Source organism: Bacillus rossius, chromosome 2 (assembly GCF_032445375.1).
Source record: "Bacillus rossius redtenbacheri isolate Brsri chromosome 2, Brsri_v3, whole genome shotgun sequence".
In the NCBI taxonomy this organism is placed as follows: Eukaryota; Metazoa; Arthropoda; class Insecta; order Phasmatodea; family Bacillidae; genus Bacillus; species Bacillus rossius.
Genome location: NC_086331.1, coordinates 111,144,610 through 111,159,874, shown reverse-complemented (window position 1 = coordinate 111,159,874; position 15,265 = coordinate 111,144,610). Strand labels below are relative to the sequence as shown.

The 15,265-nt window shown below is 34.4% G+C and overlaps 1 protein-coding gene across 1 annotated transcript in view; it reads right to left on the bottom strand.

Moving 5' to 3' along the window:
- The window catches only part of LOC134529614 (plexin-A1), a 97,698-nt gene that overhangs the window by 58,395 nt on the left and 24,038 nt on the right, over positions 1-15,265 (bottom strand). The window contains exons 5-6 of the mRNA XM_063363900.1: positions 12,206-12,306; positions 2,118-2,247 (exon numbers count right to left, since the gene is read on the bottom strand). Of these exons, the coding sequence (XP_063219970.1) occupies positions 2,118-2,247; positions 12,206-12,306 (231 nt within the window). The remainder of the gene's footprint in view (positions 1-2,117; positions 2,248-12,205; positions 12,307-15,265) is intronic.

Sequence of the window (15,265 nt, the reverse complement as noted above, 5' to 3'; positions counted from 1 at the left end):
AAGTGATGTCTAGAAGGAAAGATATTTTACACGCTATGATAAGAGGTGAAGAACCAATTAAAATATGTTGCATTTTTTAAGGTTAGTACCAAGGCCATTTTTATGAGACCACATTCTAATTGCTTTAAGATCACTATTCAATTTTTGAATCTAGGAACAATGCAGTTTTTGTCAGCATCAATGAGCAACTGTAAGTCATTTGAATAAAAGTGATATTTGGTGTATGTTATTTGGCTTGCTATGTCATCGATGAAGATGGAAAAAAGCAAAGTACCTAGGATGGACCCTTGAGGAACATCTACTATAATAGCTTTCCACGTAGATTGGCGACCATCAATTGTGACGCAATGGTGACGGTCAGCTAAGTATAATTTAATCCACAGACATGCACTCGATGAAACATTAAAAAAGCAATGCATTTTGGCTAATAGGATATTATGGTCAAGTGTGTCGAACGTCTTGAATAGCACATCTGTAAATTTCAGATAGCACGAAATCGCTACAGGAAAAAAAAGTTGGGCATAATGCCATATAGTCTGCTTAAACTCGGTAAACAACAGATGTACCGTAGCATACAGTTAGCTCTAAGATGGAAGAAAAATGTGCGGGCAGGTCTGACTACGCTATCTTCTGTCGTACAATCATCAGCTATGGCAAGTAAAGGACCAAATGTTTTTATGTTCATGCGTATGTCGCCAGGCTGTACCGTTGTCGCCTGGCCACAGACCGGGCCGTGATGAACTAACTCGCACGCACAAACACAAAGCAACGTCCCTTCATTCATCTGCCGGTAACTGTTCGTGCGCAAGCACCTGCAGTTGGACTCATATTGGAATCATGGCTTCCAAGTGAGAGCATAATGCATTGTGTTCAAGTATTTCAGACAAAACTAGAAGTATTACAGCATGCAGAATGTCATGAAGGCCACACTTATGTTGGTCACACTTTAGTTTTAAGCAAGTCAACTGTGCACACAATCGTATGATATAAGGACTCTATCAAATGTTTATATAAGTCTGATGTTGTTGGTTGCACTAACAGGAATATATTTGACATTAGATAACAGGACAGAAGTGAACAGATGATTCACATGGAAAAGGTTGTTAAATGAATGGTGCAATGAAAAAAAAACTCATGGACAATACAGGATTGGTGTGAACCAAGCAGTGATACGCGAATAAGCACTTCATTTTTAAAAATTTAAATGTAAGAATTCGGAGAGTAATATCGGTTTCACTGCGAGTAAAGGATGGTTTGGAAAGTTCGTGGAAGTTGAACGTGAGTTGAAGGTCACGCCTGGGCAGGCAAGCCAACCAATGTTGTGAAACAAAGCCGAAGCTGTGATTGATTTCAGAGTGAAATTAAAATCTGTGCCACGATTAAAAAGGTTATTTCTCTACTCGAACGCCCGCACATCCACAACATAACACTCTACAACAGGTTGCCTACGCTGACTCTTTCTGGGGCTACAGGAGCTTAACTAAGCATTTCCAGCAACATGTTTATTGGCAAAAATGGTTGCAAATAATAAGAGCTTTCTACCCTCAAGCATTGTAACATGAATTTTGATACACCCTGTATTTCTGTAATATTTAAAAAGAAAAAAAATTTAGTGTGTGTGTTAATAAAAATTGGTAATTTTGTAAAAATAATAACATGAGATTTAAAAGCAAAGTAAAAAAAAAATTGATTCTGAGAAAAATAATTACTTTCTTTTTTTTTTTTTTTGTAAAAACATGTTTACTAAAAAAAGCCTAAGCATTCACGAAAAGAAGGAATATCAGCCAAATTTTGTGATATTAAACATTACAGAATTTTTTCAGGTGCCTAACAACGAAAGTGGTATTTTCGGTTTCACTTTTGTCAGCACAAGAAGAAATTCCATAATATGTTGTGATTTCCTTGACATTTTCCAGAATTCCCAAACCGTTTTAAATTCCCAGACTTTTCCCAGTTTTCTAGTCCTATAGCAACCATGAAAATCATCTGTAATATTCTATAAAGGAATTCTGATCCAAAGAAACAAAATATTAATAGTCAACACTTCTATAAACACAAGCAACTTGCATAAACAGACAGTAAGTTATTGATACAATTTAACCAAAGCATTCTTGTACCGTTCTGGCTGTGGTTCTCTGCAACTGATTAGGCGTGACTGCAGTGATGGTTGTGCAACGCCCACTTTTGTATGAAATCCAATACAATGGATCTTTAGCAGCATCCATGCAATCACTACGTAAGCTGCACCTGGAAAAAAAATTACAAGTCCCAAACCTCAACCCTGAAAATGCCTGCTGCAATGCAGAGCAAGACTTTGGTATACACTACCACTTGGATGCAGCTTAACCTTGATAACCAAGATAGTTTAGTAGACAATGGGCTCCAAAGCCAGCAATTTACTCCAAATAAATTGTTTAACGGTATTAACCGGCAAAGTTACACTTTCTTACAATACCCACACCACACACGTATCTTGAGGCTACTATAGCTGTTATTTAAACCTGGCGAGTGGAATGATTCTCCCCACTCCTGCAGACAGCCCATAGCTCGAACACATTATAACTAGGGACCCCGAAAGATTGTGCAGAGTAAAATTCACAAAAAAAGTAAAATTATAATTTATTTTATAAAAACAACTAAATTTAATTATGTTGTTTTTAACATGAAAAATATAATACTGCATACAGGATAAAGTCTTTACTACTCATCATATAAGCAATAATAGATTGTTGTGTTTCTGGCTATTTAACTATAGCTGAGACCATGAATACTGTATTTGAAATGGTGATTCATGGCTGTTTGTTAACTTTTTCAGTTGAAGCTTGCATTGTCCATAAAATAATAATATTTACGGTTTTTTTCCTTTGAAAAAAATGATAAATTATCAAGATTTTATTGAAAATGGAATAATGTTAACCTTGACTACTTTTAAATTTCCATATGTTTATGCTCAATGATAGTATTTCCGTATTAACGTTGTAACGTTGCAAGACCCCTGCCCTCCTAGCTAAATATTTTTCTTTTAAACTGTTTTCATGCATGTAAACATTTCTTAAAGTCTCGCTAAGAATATTTTACAGTTTATATGTATTTAAGGGTTGATATTTGCACTTGCTGTGTGTTTTAAAAATGCACTTTGTATTTTAACAGACATTTTAAATCATCACTATTTTTTTATGTAATTGTTCAGAAATAAGTCGTTGTACTGGATTTTTGCCTGTTTTGGCATAATTTTCAGGTTTTTCTAAATAAGTTTAATTTTGTCAAGTAATTTGTATTGCAACATGCGCTTCGGCATTCAAACGCCCACCGGCTCCTCCCCTTCCCTCGTTCCCCTTAAAGCCCCCTCCCGCACTCCCTTGTGACGTCCGCGTGACATAGGCGCCTCCTTCCAGGCCTACTGAATGCGACACTAGCGCCATCTGGATTTTTTATATATAGGGCTGTAATTATTTTGCTCGTTCTGTTCTGTTCCGGGAGCGATCGCCGTGAGGGGTGCTTCGGCGTCGCGCCGTGTTACGCATGGCTAGCAGGTGTTCTCTGGTCGGTGTCTTACATTTTTTTTTTCTTGATTAATTCTGTAGTTTGCCTTCTGCGTCATGTTTGGCTTGCCTCTTTTGGCCTCATAAAGTAATGTTTGCTGGACACCGAATTTGTTTCGTAATTTTCTGGTTTGCATTGCCAGTGTGTTTCACCTTGTGCATTTCTTTGATTTTGTTTTTTTTTGCATTCGACCCATTTTCCGTTAGGGCGATTGCCGTTTTTCTCCGCCGCACCTCTCACGTCCGGACAGACAGCATTCTATCTGTAATTGCTTGATTTAATAACGTTAGCACATAACATTTGTATATTGGCTATTTGTATTGCTCATCAGTACCTGTTTACGTAATTCTTTCTTTCGTAATTCTTGTTATGTGTTGCCCCTCTACATTCAAATGGGGCTTGATTTAAAGAATAAAAAAGTTGTGTATTTTTATATTTCTGATATTTACGCTTATTTCTTTAGGGGTTGCACAACACGTCTGGCCCTCTGCCTGTCCCTTTACAAGGGTCATTTTTTTTTTTTTCATGTTTCTAATTGTTAACGTCATTGAGGTAAAGTGAGGTGGATTTCCCCTTCCCCTTCACGCTACTTCAGTATTATGATTGCTGTTACCTAATGTTCTAGAACAATGGACTTGGTGTGGGATGTATTAGAAAGAGGCAGGTATATGAGACCTATGAGTGCGAGTGAGATAGAAACAGTGATTACCCACCAAGAGAGAGACAGAAACGATATCTCGTGACTGTGTGGGAACTGGAGGAGAACTACTCTCCCACAGTGTTGGAGAGAGAAGGAGAAAGTGAATCCCCTGTTTCTATGAGTGGAAATGGTTTTCAGTGTATATGTTCTGTGTTTTGATTGGCTTGTAATTGTTAGTGTGAATGAAGAGTGTATGTGATTGGTCGGTGAGGTCATGTGACTGCCCTTCCTGCGTGGAGGAACCAGTGCCATGATTTCACCAGTCGTCTGTCGATCGCTGCACCAGGAGGGCACGTTCGGTGGCTTCTCACAAAATATGTAGTAATTGAGAAGGATAAATTTAACGTCGGTAGCTAGAGCCATGCCGAAGATAGTAATTTAATCATTTGTTGTTTTTGGAACTTTTTGGACATTTTTAACTAGAAATTGCGGCTGCTGACGTCGGCGTCTGGCTCATGGCGAAATTCGTTTTCGCTGGGTGCGGCCATGTTTGAGGCCGCACTGATTTCGTGTACTTACAGTAAGATGTTACTGAAGGACTTAACCTATGTTATTTTTCATTAATTCTCATCGCCCGAGCTGCGAGCAACTCTCTACAGGTGGATGTATGATTTTTTTAAATGAATGAGAAAAAATTTGAAAGTGATTGGATTCGTCTGTGCATTCTATTTTGAAAAATAAAACAAAAACTACAATTGGCGCTTAACATTTTTTTTTATTTTGTTATATAACGAACCGTTATAACATATTTGCGAAATTTAAGCCATGTGAGTTATTATCAGTTTCTTTATTGTATTTGTTGCAACAAAAGATATTTATTTATATTTTAAAAATGATAAAGATAATAGAACTGATTGATTGGGAAAGAGATGAAAGTTTTTACATTTTTATATTAAGAACAAAATAATGATGCATAAGTTTTGCAGTATGCACGTGGATTAGACTCGTAAAGATACATGCAACAAACACATTTCTAACAAATCACACAAAAGGGGGAAAAAAACTGATACAGAATTCTGTCTACGTCCATAAGACAAAATCTATTAGTGAATTGATGGAAATGTGAACAAGTAAAGTTGAAAAAAAACAGAATTTGTTTTAGAATTCAATGAAAAGATGGTGGAGGAAAACATACAACTTGAAAAAGCTGATGAACCTTGTATGCAGAGATGGCATGAAAAATATGTTAAGAGGTAAAGTGAATTGTATTGTGTGTTCTTTACAGATTTAAGGGTTTTTGTTTCTTGTGCAGACATATTTGTTAATCTTGCACGTATTTTTTTATATTCAACTTAGCTTCACAAACCTTCTTCAAATATATAATGTCCGCCATCGTCTGAATGCAACCGTTCCGTTACCACGATCTAACAATGACTGAACAAAGCACAAGTTATAAACACACAAAAGTTTTGTAACAAAATACATAGTTGGGGACTTTCCTGTCTGTAGTTGGCTCTCACTTACTACTGAAAGTCTTTCAAAGTTCATTTTCTTGGCTTCCCCAGTAAAAAAATGGTTTCCTATTGGCTGTTAAAAATATTTTTACAGAAAAAACTGGAGTAAAGTTATTCCCATGGGTCTGTGCTATTATTTCTGTCTCTCTCACGCACCAATCTATCACAATAAATAAATTTCTAGTAAATCTCGAATAGAGATAAAATACCTATCCTGCAGACGCCACAGTGTCGCGCATCTGCCGTTCTTCCTTACATTACAGAAAAAGTATACAACATTCTAGAAACAAAAAAAAACTTACACATGAATCTATACTTCAAAATTACTGAATTGAACAAATAATTAACTCAAAGTAGCTTTATGCAAAATTAAATTTCGTCACCAGACTGAAAACATGCATTTATCAACCTAAATTGCTTTACAGAACATCAAGTTATCATGTCCTTGTTGTCGCTTACATAAATGTGTTAGGTTTTTACTTTTCCCCTCTTGTGTTTTGTCTTTGTTTTCGTGTTTATTTTTTTAGTGCCAACCATCAAAGGCTACCAGCTGTATGTAGGCATGTAACAAATTTTAAACATATATATATAGAAAAATAAAATAAAAAAGTATACAAAACTAATTCAAACAAAATTAAATTTACTACACTATTAATAAATGAGTTGCCATGATCTACAACACCTAAATCAGCTGATATAGGTACTATCATTCTGCATATTGAAAATTAATTTTAAGCAATATAGGCATACAGAGATTATGCAATACTACAAATTTAGGGACAGGGAAATTGTTGTTAAAACTATTGGTTAGAATATGGCAGAGAAAAACCAAAAAGATTACAAAACATGTGTATTTAAATAAAATATTAAATTTGTTCAAAGAGTTTTTCTTGGAATTACCAAATGAGGGAATCACATTATTGTCAGGCATGTTCTCAAAAACTCTATTTGGAGTCTTAGACATCAAAGGCTTAGTTGTTCCCAACAACTCGTGCAAGGAAACAATGCAAGCCATTATCTTCCTATACCTTTGACAAAGCACTTGAAGATCTGAAATTGTCTCCATACAGACTGAAAAATGACCACTGTGACATATGTAGAGCACACAAGCTAAAGCATATTAGTATAATACTGACAAATAATGTAATGATCATTTTAAAAAAAAAAAGATAATCGCTGCTAGGTAAGAAGAAGACAATGAAAAGTAAATTAAGAGTATGTTTACGTAGTGGAGCCTATGCTTCAGCCTTTTATCACAGAAGGAAACTTTCCGTCCACAACCTTTGTACATGTGATCAAATGACTCACAATGGATATTATTATGGCAAACTAACTGCAAATGAGTTTGCAAGTACCGTGTTTTATCGCATAATCGCACCCGCGTAATCATCGCAAACCATATTTTAGGCTGTCAAAATTGGGATAAAAAACTTCTCGCATAAACGTAGCATGATGTTTTTGGTCCCGCTAGTAGATGCCGAGCGCTTTGTGTAGGTATCTTTTCCGTATAAAACAATGTATTTTAAAGTAGAAATCTAATATTCATTCGGTCATTACCACTTACTTAATAAATTAACTGAAAAATATGAAGTTGTTTGATGTGTAAATTTTCTCATAAAGACTTTTTAAAGGTTATTTCCTTTATCTGTTCGTCTGCGTCGCCGCGGTGTAGGTATAATCTAAAATTTAATTTAGGTCATTACCACTTATTTATTTAATTAACGGAAATACAAAGTTGTCTGACGTGTAAATTTTCTTTTAAAGACATTTTTAAACGGTATTTCCTTTATCTGATTGTCTGCGTTACCGCGGCATACCGCTTATAAAAATGTAGCCAGCGCATCATTCATGTTTGGTTATGTTGCTTCCCGTATAGAGCGCGCGCACGTAGTCAAATATCGATATCTCGCCGATTGGATGCAACGCGTGCTCTCTGTCAGGTGCCGAGTTAACTACATTTGATAGCCCGCATTCTTTCGTGGCAAGTGTGTACTACGACACGTTAGTTCACGTCAGATTCAAGTTGAAGAAAGGTTTTTGTTTAAGGAATTATTAATATAGATTGTTTGGCGTGCTATTGTATACTCCACCTTTTTTTAAATAAACATACTTTCCATGAACGCGTTTCGTTTTTATGAATAACTTTACCTAACAAAATTTTTTTTTTCCGCATAATCATTGCACCACTACTTTTCTAACTTGATTTTAGAATAAAATGTGCGACGATTATACAAGAAAACACGGTATTTTAAGCCAAGTCATTTGAATCCCAGTTACTTCTTCACAAAAATACGTATGAAACTTACAAAACAAAAATTTTATTTTGAGCAATGCCCTAATACATTTTCCTATTAATTACAAGATCTGTATTTAAAGCAAATACCTATTTACAATTAAATGGAAAGTGACTATGCACACCACCACAGAGCATTATCTAAGACAGAGATATTCATGTGTCAGCTGACTGTGGAGGTATGCAAATATGCCAGAAAAAATCCTAGCCCTAACAAGACTCATTCGTCAAATACTATACAAAACCAAAAATTTACAAGTTAATCTACCCTGAATTGAAGAAAGATGACACAATAGCTACTGAAATTTTGAATCATCCTAATGCTGAGAAAATTTATTAAACACAATTTTTTTTTTTTTAAGATGATTTCAAACTATTACCTGCTTGCTAGGATAACATGAAACAAACAGCAGAAGCTTAAAGAAAATTTAGACGAAAAAAGACAGGATCCTGAACCATAATCCAACCATATCGTCAACAAAATGCAAGCATTTTGTAAAGCAGATCACCTAAATTTGTGCAATAGTAGGTTGAAGATCACCGAGGCCTAAGTACAACCACCTGCAAGAACTGAAAATGACAATACCAGGGAACTACCACTCTTTTTACAACAAACAATCACTCAAACAAACTTCTTCAATCCATGAAAAGTTCAAATTTGTCACAATTAATATTAAATTTTAATAAAATGTAGTTTTATAAAATTTTGTTGATTTGTGTTTGAATTATTTGTAAGTTTTCAAATTTAACATTGTTCATTATTTCAATTCCCAGTATTTAATTAAAAATATCTTTTCTTTAGTCTAATTATTACAGTACCTATTAGTAGAGGCAAGATTATATGGTGAATGGTGACAAAACCTAAATAACAACGAAATTAAATCAATACACTGCCAAACACCGAAATGGAAGTCAATAACACAGCATAACACTGATATGCAGCAAAATTCACCTCATTATAGCTATTAAAATATACAATTAAGTTTAGGTTTTTTTAAAACCCTAAAATGTTATGTACAAAGTAAAAAACATTATTTAATTTATATCTATGGTTTTTCAAAGTAAAGTATATAAAATTTTAGGCTTTAAACATTGCACTTTTTTTATTACTGAATGGTTTAGTTGCAGATTTTTGTTTAACTTACTCTCATAAATATATGTAGTAGAATTGTTTAATGTACAAATTTGAAGTGTCTAACCAATAATTTTTAAAGTTGTTGATCAATGTAATTGTGCTTGATATGCACTTTTTATTACAGGTGTTTTAATTTTTAATGACTATAAAAATGAAAAATTACTAATTTTAATTACAAAATTAACTTTTTTATGACACCATAAATTCTTGGCTCCACTTATTAGTAAATAACCAGAAAATATTTATTGTAAGAGCATGTAATATGGTGTGTGTGTGTGTCTATGTATACATATATATACACATACATACACACTGACAAATAAATCAATTTTAATGTTCCTTTATTGTTGCTCTTGTAAAACATGGGATATGTGAGTTATGCTGTTTGTTAATTAGAAGAACACAATGCTACATTGTTGTTACATGGCACACCCACTGTACAAAGTTGTCCTGATCATTCCTCAACTGAGTCAACTGCATCTTTTTTCTTTCATGTAAAAACAGACAATTTACTTGGCTTCAGTAGAACTTTTGAATACAAGTCATTATGCTTTCCTCAGAACAATAACATAAATGCCAATGTACATGACAATCTCCAGATTGTCTTTGCTTTAGTAAAGTAGCACTGTCAAAGTTGCACAATAAACCATTTCCTCATAAACTTCAGAAGCACGCTTCTTCCGGGTAACGACACTGAAATCATCAGAACTAAGTTAAGAAGCCTAATGAAATATGGCAAAACATATATACACTTGAGGAAGCTCCGACATGAAAGTCCAGAAATTAAACAAAGCTCACTACTTTTCTGTATATAGCTTCTGGCAGTGATAAGATATAAGATACTTAAGGTATGCCAATGCTCATTATCTAGCCTACCTATTCTTTATGCAGCCTGATCCAGTTTCTTCCACATTCTCTCAATAGCTCTTTTTTTCGTGTTGCAACTTCAGCTGAAGTCAGAGTTCCACAGAGATGCAAGTCCTGGGTCAATAGTACTAACTAAGTCATTGTACTCACGTAAGGAAGTGGGTGGGCAAAAGATAGCTTGCACATAACTACCAGCATAACTCTTAATTTATGAGCATCATGACGGTGCCCATCAGAACTATTGCCTAAAGACTTTGCAAACTTAACAGCATGATGTAAAACACTAACTTTACTTCAACACAGTTCTCCCACGGTAAAATTACTTTGCCACTCATGTTACACAACACCATGATGATAGCACAAAACCCACACACTTCACGACTCACAGGCAGACCTTCAGGCTGCACTTATTTCTACCTCGCTCACCCAACGTCTCATCCACCACTTTCGAAATGGCGTCCACTTCCTTTGGTTTGCATCTGCACTGAAATGTGTCGAAACAACTGCCAATCGTTACATGCCCAGTAATACAGATGTGTACTGCAGATGTCATGCCACAGGGTGGCCACTCTTCTGGGATAATAAAATTCCTGGTTTTTTCCAGGTTTTTTAAGGGTGGTTTTTATCAATATTTGCATACAATTTGCATTTTTGTTACACAAAGCACACCCAATATGATGTTTTATTGGCGTTAAACAATAGACAAATTAACGATAGGCTTAAAAATTAAATCAATGAACTTGCTTAAAACAAAACCTACCACCAACAAAAAAATTTATAATCTCACATCACCAAAAATACTTGACACCAAACGCACGTGTTTTGCCCCTCTTGCGTGACTGGCTAATGATGTTCTTCCCATGCTACCGATATTGATTTTAACATTACACAAATTGCAAATGGCGTTTGTCCTGCACTTTGGATCTTTCTCAACCCATTCAAACTCTTCCGTATATTTGTCATTGTATGTGGTGACCGAACTCTTTGACATTTTTTTAATCTGCGCAAATCACATGTTAGATTAAAAAATTCAAAACAACATCCCGCACAACTAAACTTTTTAAAAAACTCGAGAAAAGTATCTGTGATACCGTGACGCAACAACATGAGCGCAAAGTAAAAAAAAATATATATATACACAAAACTAGTGGTACCAACATGCCGTGCGAGAAATTACTACCACCCTACAACATTTTCAGCCAAAATGCTGTTGCTTTTGAATACAGAAACATAATAAGTATGGAAGTCTGAATTGTTAACGGTTTCTTACGTACTACAAAAGTTTTTAAATGCAATATGAACAAATTATTTTTCACAAAATATAGCTCACGAGCATACTGTAATGCTTCGACAGGTGGTGAACGTGCTAACGTCCAAGTTTCTCCATTATAGGCTTTTAACAGCCGTATGTTATTGCGATCGTTACTTCATAAAAAAAATTCCCGGTTCTAATAAAAATTCCTGGTTGATTCCAGGTATTCCTGGTTTTTTTTAAGAAATCCTGGCTATTTCCAGTATTTCCCGGTTGGCTGGCCACCCTGTGCCATTTCACTTAAAACTGCCATACGTTAAGGAATCATTAGGGATGTGTGAATCCTTGATTTTCAGTTCGGTTCGAATCCGATTCGAATCCCTGGCAATATTTGAGATATGAATCCGATTCCGAATACTAAGCACAGAATAATTAAAAATAACTGATTATTTTAAAAATAATGTGTGTTCTCTTTTTTTTAACTGTAACTACTGGCAATTATTTATTACACTGAGATTGAAATGTTTATAATTATGAAATTATGTAAACTTAATAATAAACACTTTAAAATATGAAAACCAAAACATATTCGATTCTCCAACTCAATCGTAATAAACTGCACGTCACATGGAAATCTCAGTTTTATAAACGTTTCAGCAAACGAAACCATTTTTTCTCCAATAAATAGCCCAGACGTTTTTTTCTTGTAGGTATGTAATTGTTTTTAGTTTATAGTTTGCTATACGATGAAATTCGTAATTATAGTTTAAGCTCTCGAAATTCTTTGAATGTAACTGTGTTAATTATTTAATTTACATTTGTGAATATTCGTAATACTGTTCGAATACATGTACGTACAACGATTCCGGGTTCGGGTAATTGTGGATTCGAACCATACCCGAAAATATCAAGTACTCGCACATCCCTAGGAATCATGCACACCACAACACCTGCTACATACTTGTTCTCCAGGGAACACCAGCCACAGTACGGGTCCTTCGCACCCAGACACTCCCAGCAGGTTTTGTACATGTTGCATTCTTGCACCTTCACTTTTGAAACCTGCACAAATTACACAATGTCATTACAGAAACTGAATACTATTATCCTCCCAATAACATGAAAAGCAAACTTCCATTCCCAATGTGCAGCATCTGCCTACCACTTAGATTAATATTGCTTATTAGTTCATGCAGATATTTTTCACGTTTGTCAAAAATATATCATGGCTTTTTCTCTTGCTGTAATATGATTTTGTTAATTATTGACTACTTTTAGCAAATAACATTTTTGAAGTTATACTTCTTTAGGCATGTTATAAAACATTATGAGTGAAGTTTTATAATGTGCACACGCCACAAAATTTTAACAGGATGAAAAAAAGGCTACATAAAAATAAAAATTATACATGTGCTTTTATATCTTTGCTTCAGTGATTGATACTGAATACTGGTCCATATCATCAAAAACACTTATTTACTGTGAATTGTGTTTATAAACTTTTTCAAGTGTATTTATATAAGTGAGGTTAGGTTACACTTCTTTAGGCGTGTTATGAAAAAATTATGAGAATGAATTTTTACTATGTGTGCGCAGCATGCAACAAAAGTTGACACGATGACAATTAAAATTATATATGTGCTTTTAAATTATATACATTAGTGATTGATATTAAATACTGGTCCATATAATTAAAAACATTTATTATGAATTTTAGTGAAAGAAATTGTGTATATAAACTTTTTCAAGTGTGTTCATATACATGAGGTTATGTTCCCATATGTATAATGATGTCGGGTTGCCTATAAGCTTCCATTTTCGCTGGCAGGGAGTGTCTGTAGGAGGTTTAATGAAAATAATAAATCTGCTAATTTCATGGTTTGTTTAAAATAACACTATTCTTAACACAAACATCAATTAGGAGAGTTATAACTATAAATCCAAAAGTGTTTTTATTTACCTAAGAATTTACTTTTAAGCTTTCAAAAATAATTATTGACTTAAGTCAACTGTCTCTCATAATCTTAACATGCCTTAAGATAAATGGACTTCCCCAAAATTCTGGTGCACTTATCTCAAATGTAAGAAACATTTTTGTTTGGTAAACATTTGCAACAATACAATCTGTCTAAATATATTAAACTTATGATGTTCTGTAAACATTTGCAATGTTACAATCTGTATGATTTGTAAAACCATGTTCACCACTACATTTTCTGAAGTAGCATGCCAATATTGACTTCAAAATGGCATCTGGTTCCCTATATACAAGATAAATATTAATTTAAATACATATAGATAGAATTTCAATACAATTCATGAAATTTTAACTAAGAGATTAATACTATTTTAGGCCAAACATGTTACTATTTTCATGCCTATGACCTTAAATTATTAAATTAAATGTATTTTCAGTAACTTAATATAAATGAAATACAACAAAGGTGCCTAAGACCCAATGATAAAAACAAAGCTATATGTTACTAAAAACCTAAACATTAAAATATTTTCTAAGAAACAAATTTTTGCATGATTTTAAAGTTTCTTTTAAACTCTCAAAGATTATACACATCACACTTCTCATTAGTATATATTGTTAAATGACATCACATGCAGATGGTGCACTCTCAGATGTCTGACCTAAAATGTTCAAGTGTACAGATTATGGTAGGAGAGATTAGTTCCATGCAAGTGCACCATCAGCAGCTGAAGTCACAGGTCAAGCGAACCAATCAAATTTCATATCTGCATCCGCGGATTCAACTCTGACATATCAGACAGACGCAACTGCACAATTGTGGCAGGGGCTTTACCATTAGTTATCTCCATGAATTTAAAAAAAATTCCACTAGTTCAGAAATATATACGAACGTTCTTTAAACACATTTTGTAACAACCCAGATTACAGTCTTCTTCATGCAATACAGTAATAATAATTAGTTATAAATTGGTTTGTCAAATTTGAGGTTAGATGTAAAAAAATTTCCTTTAAAAGTTATTGTAAACGAAATTCTCAGGGTCTATTGTTTTTACTTTTAAAATTGATAAGTTTATTTTTCAAGTATTTTTTTTGCTGGCTTCTTTGTGTGGGAAGGCATGCTGACGTGATTTTCCTTCGTTATTTCTACGACCAAGGCTTTGTTTCACACGCTAGGCGTGTGAGTCACGGTCACGGGAGTGTGAGAAAGAGACAAAATCGCTGCGTCGTGGGAACAGAAGTAAGCATTTCGTTGAGCCTCTGTTGCCAAGCGCCGTGATTGGCTGAAAATTACGTCAGTGAGCCCAGAACACTGCCCGCACAAAGGGAAGGAAGGCTGTAAAATCAGTCATTGTCCGAGCACCAGGCCGAGCGGTCGTTGTTCGGGCGGCGGGCCGAGCAGGCCATGGTCGGGCGATGGCTCGTGTTTTATTCTTTTCTGGACGTACAGTTTAGTTTAATTGTTTTTTGGGTGCTCTGTTGTACGGAATATAGTGTGATTTTTCCATGAATTAAAAAAAAACATGTAATACATCGAACATTGTATATAAATTTCTTCTTTCTTCGTGACCTGCAACCTGTATGTTCCACTCTCATCACCTAATTTGAGCTAGCCGGAGGTGGTGAGTGGTGACAATTTATACTTCATCTTAAGCTATCATTGTGTTAAAAGGTAAAATTTATCACAATACATTAAGGTACAAAATAAAGTTAGTTCCTTATGTGGGGGATTTTTAAAAAGATTTTCTATAGTACAGCTATAGTGTTAAAAGTAAAATATTAAAGCTATATGGAAGCCAATATAAATTATGATCCTGTAGCATTCAAAATTATGGGAAATTATTCTTATTCAATTCAAATTTAGGAGCATTTTTAATGCTTAATTCAAACTTTAAAAATCTTATTACATGGTAATTATGGAAAGCAAGTACTCATTACCAGGGAAAACGAATTTAATGTTTATGTTTAATAAAGATTAATGATCCAGAGACCATTCTTGGGCTAAGATCATTGGATCGCGGATCGAAGAGCGGAATGTTACAA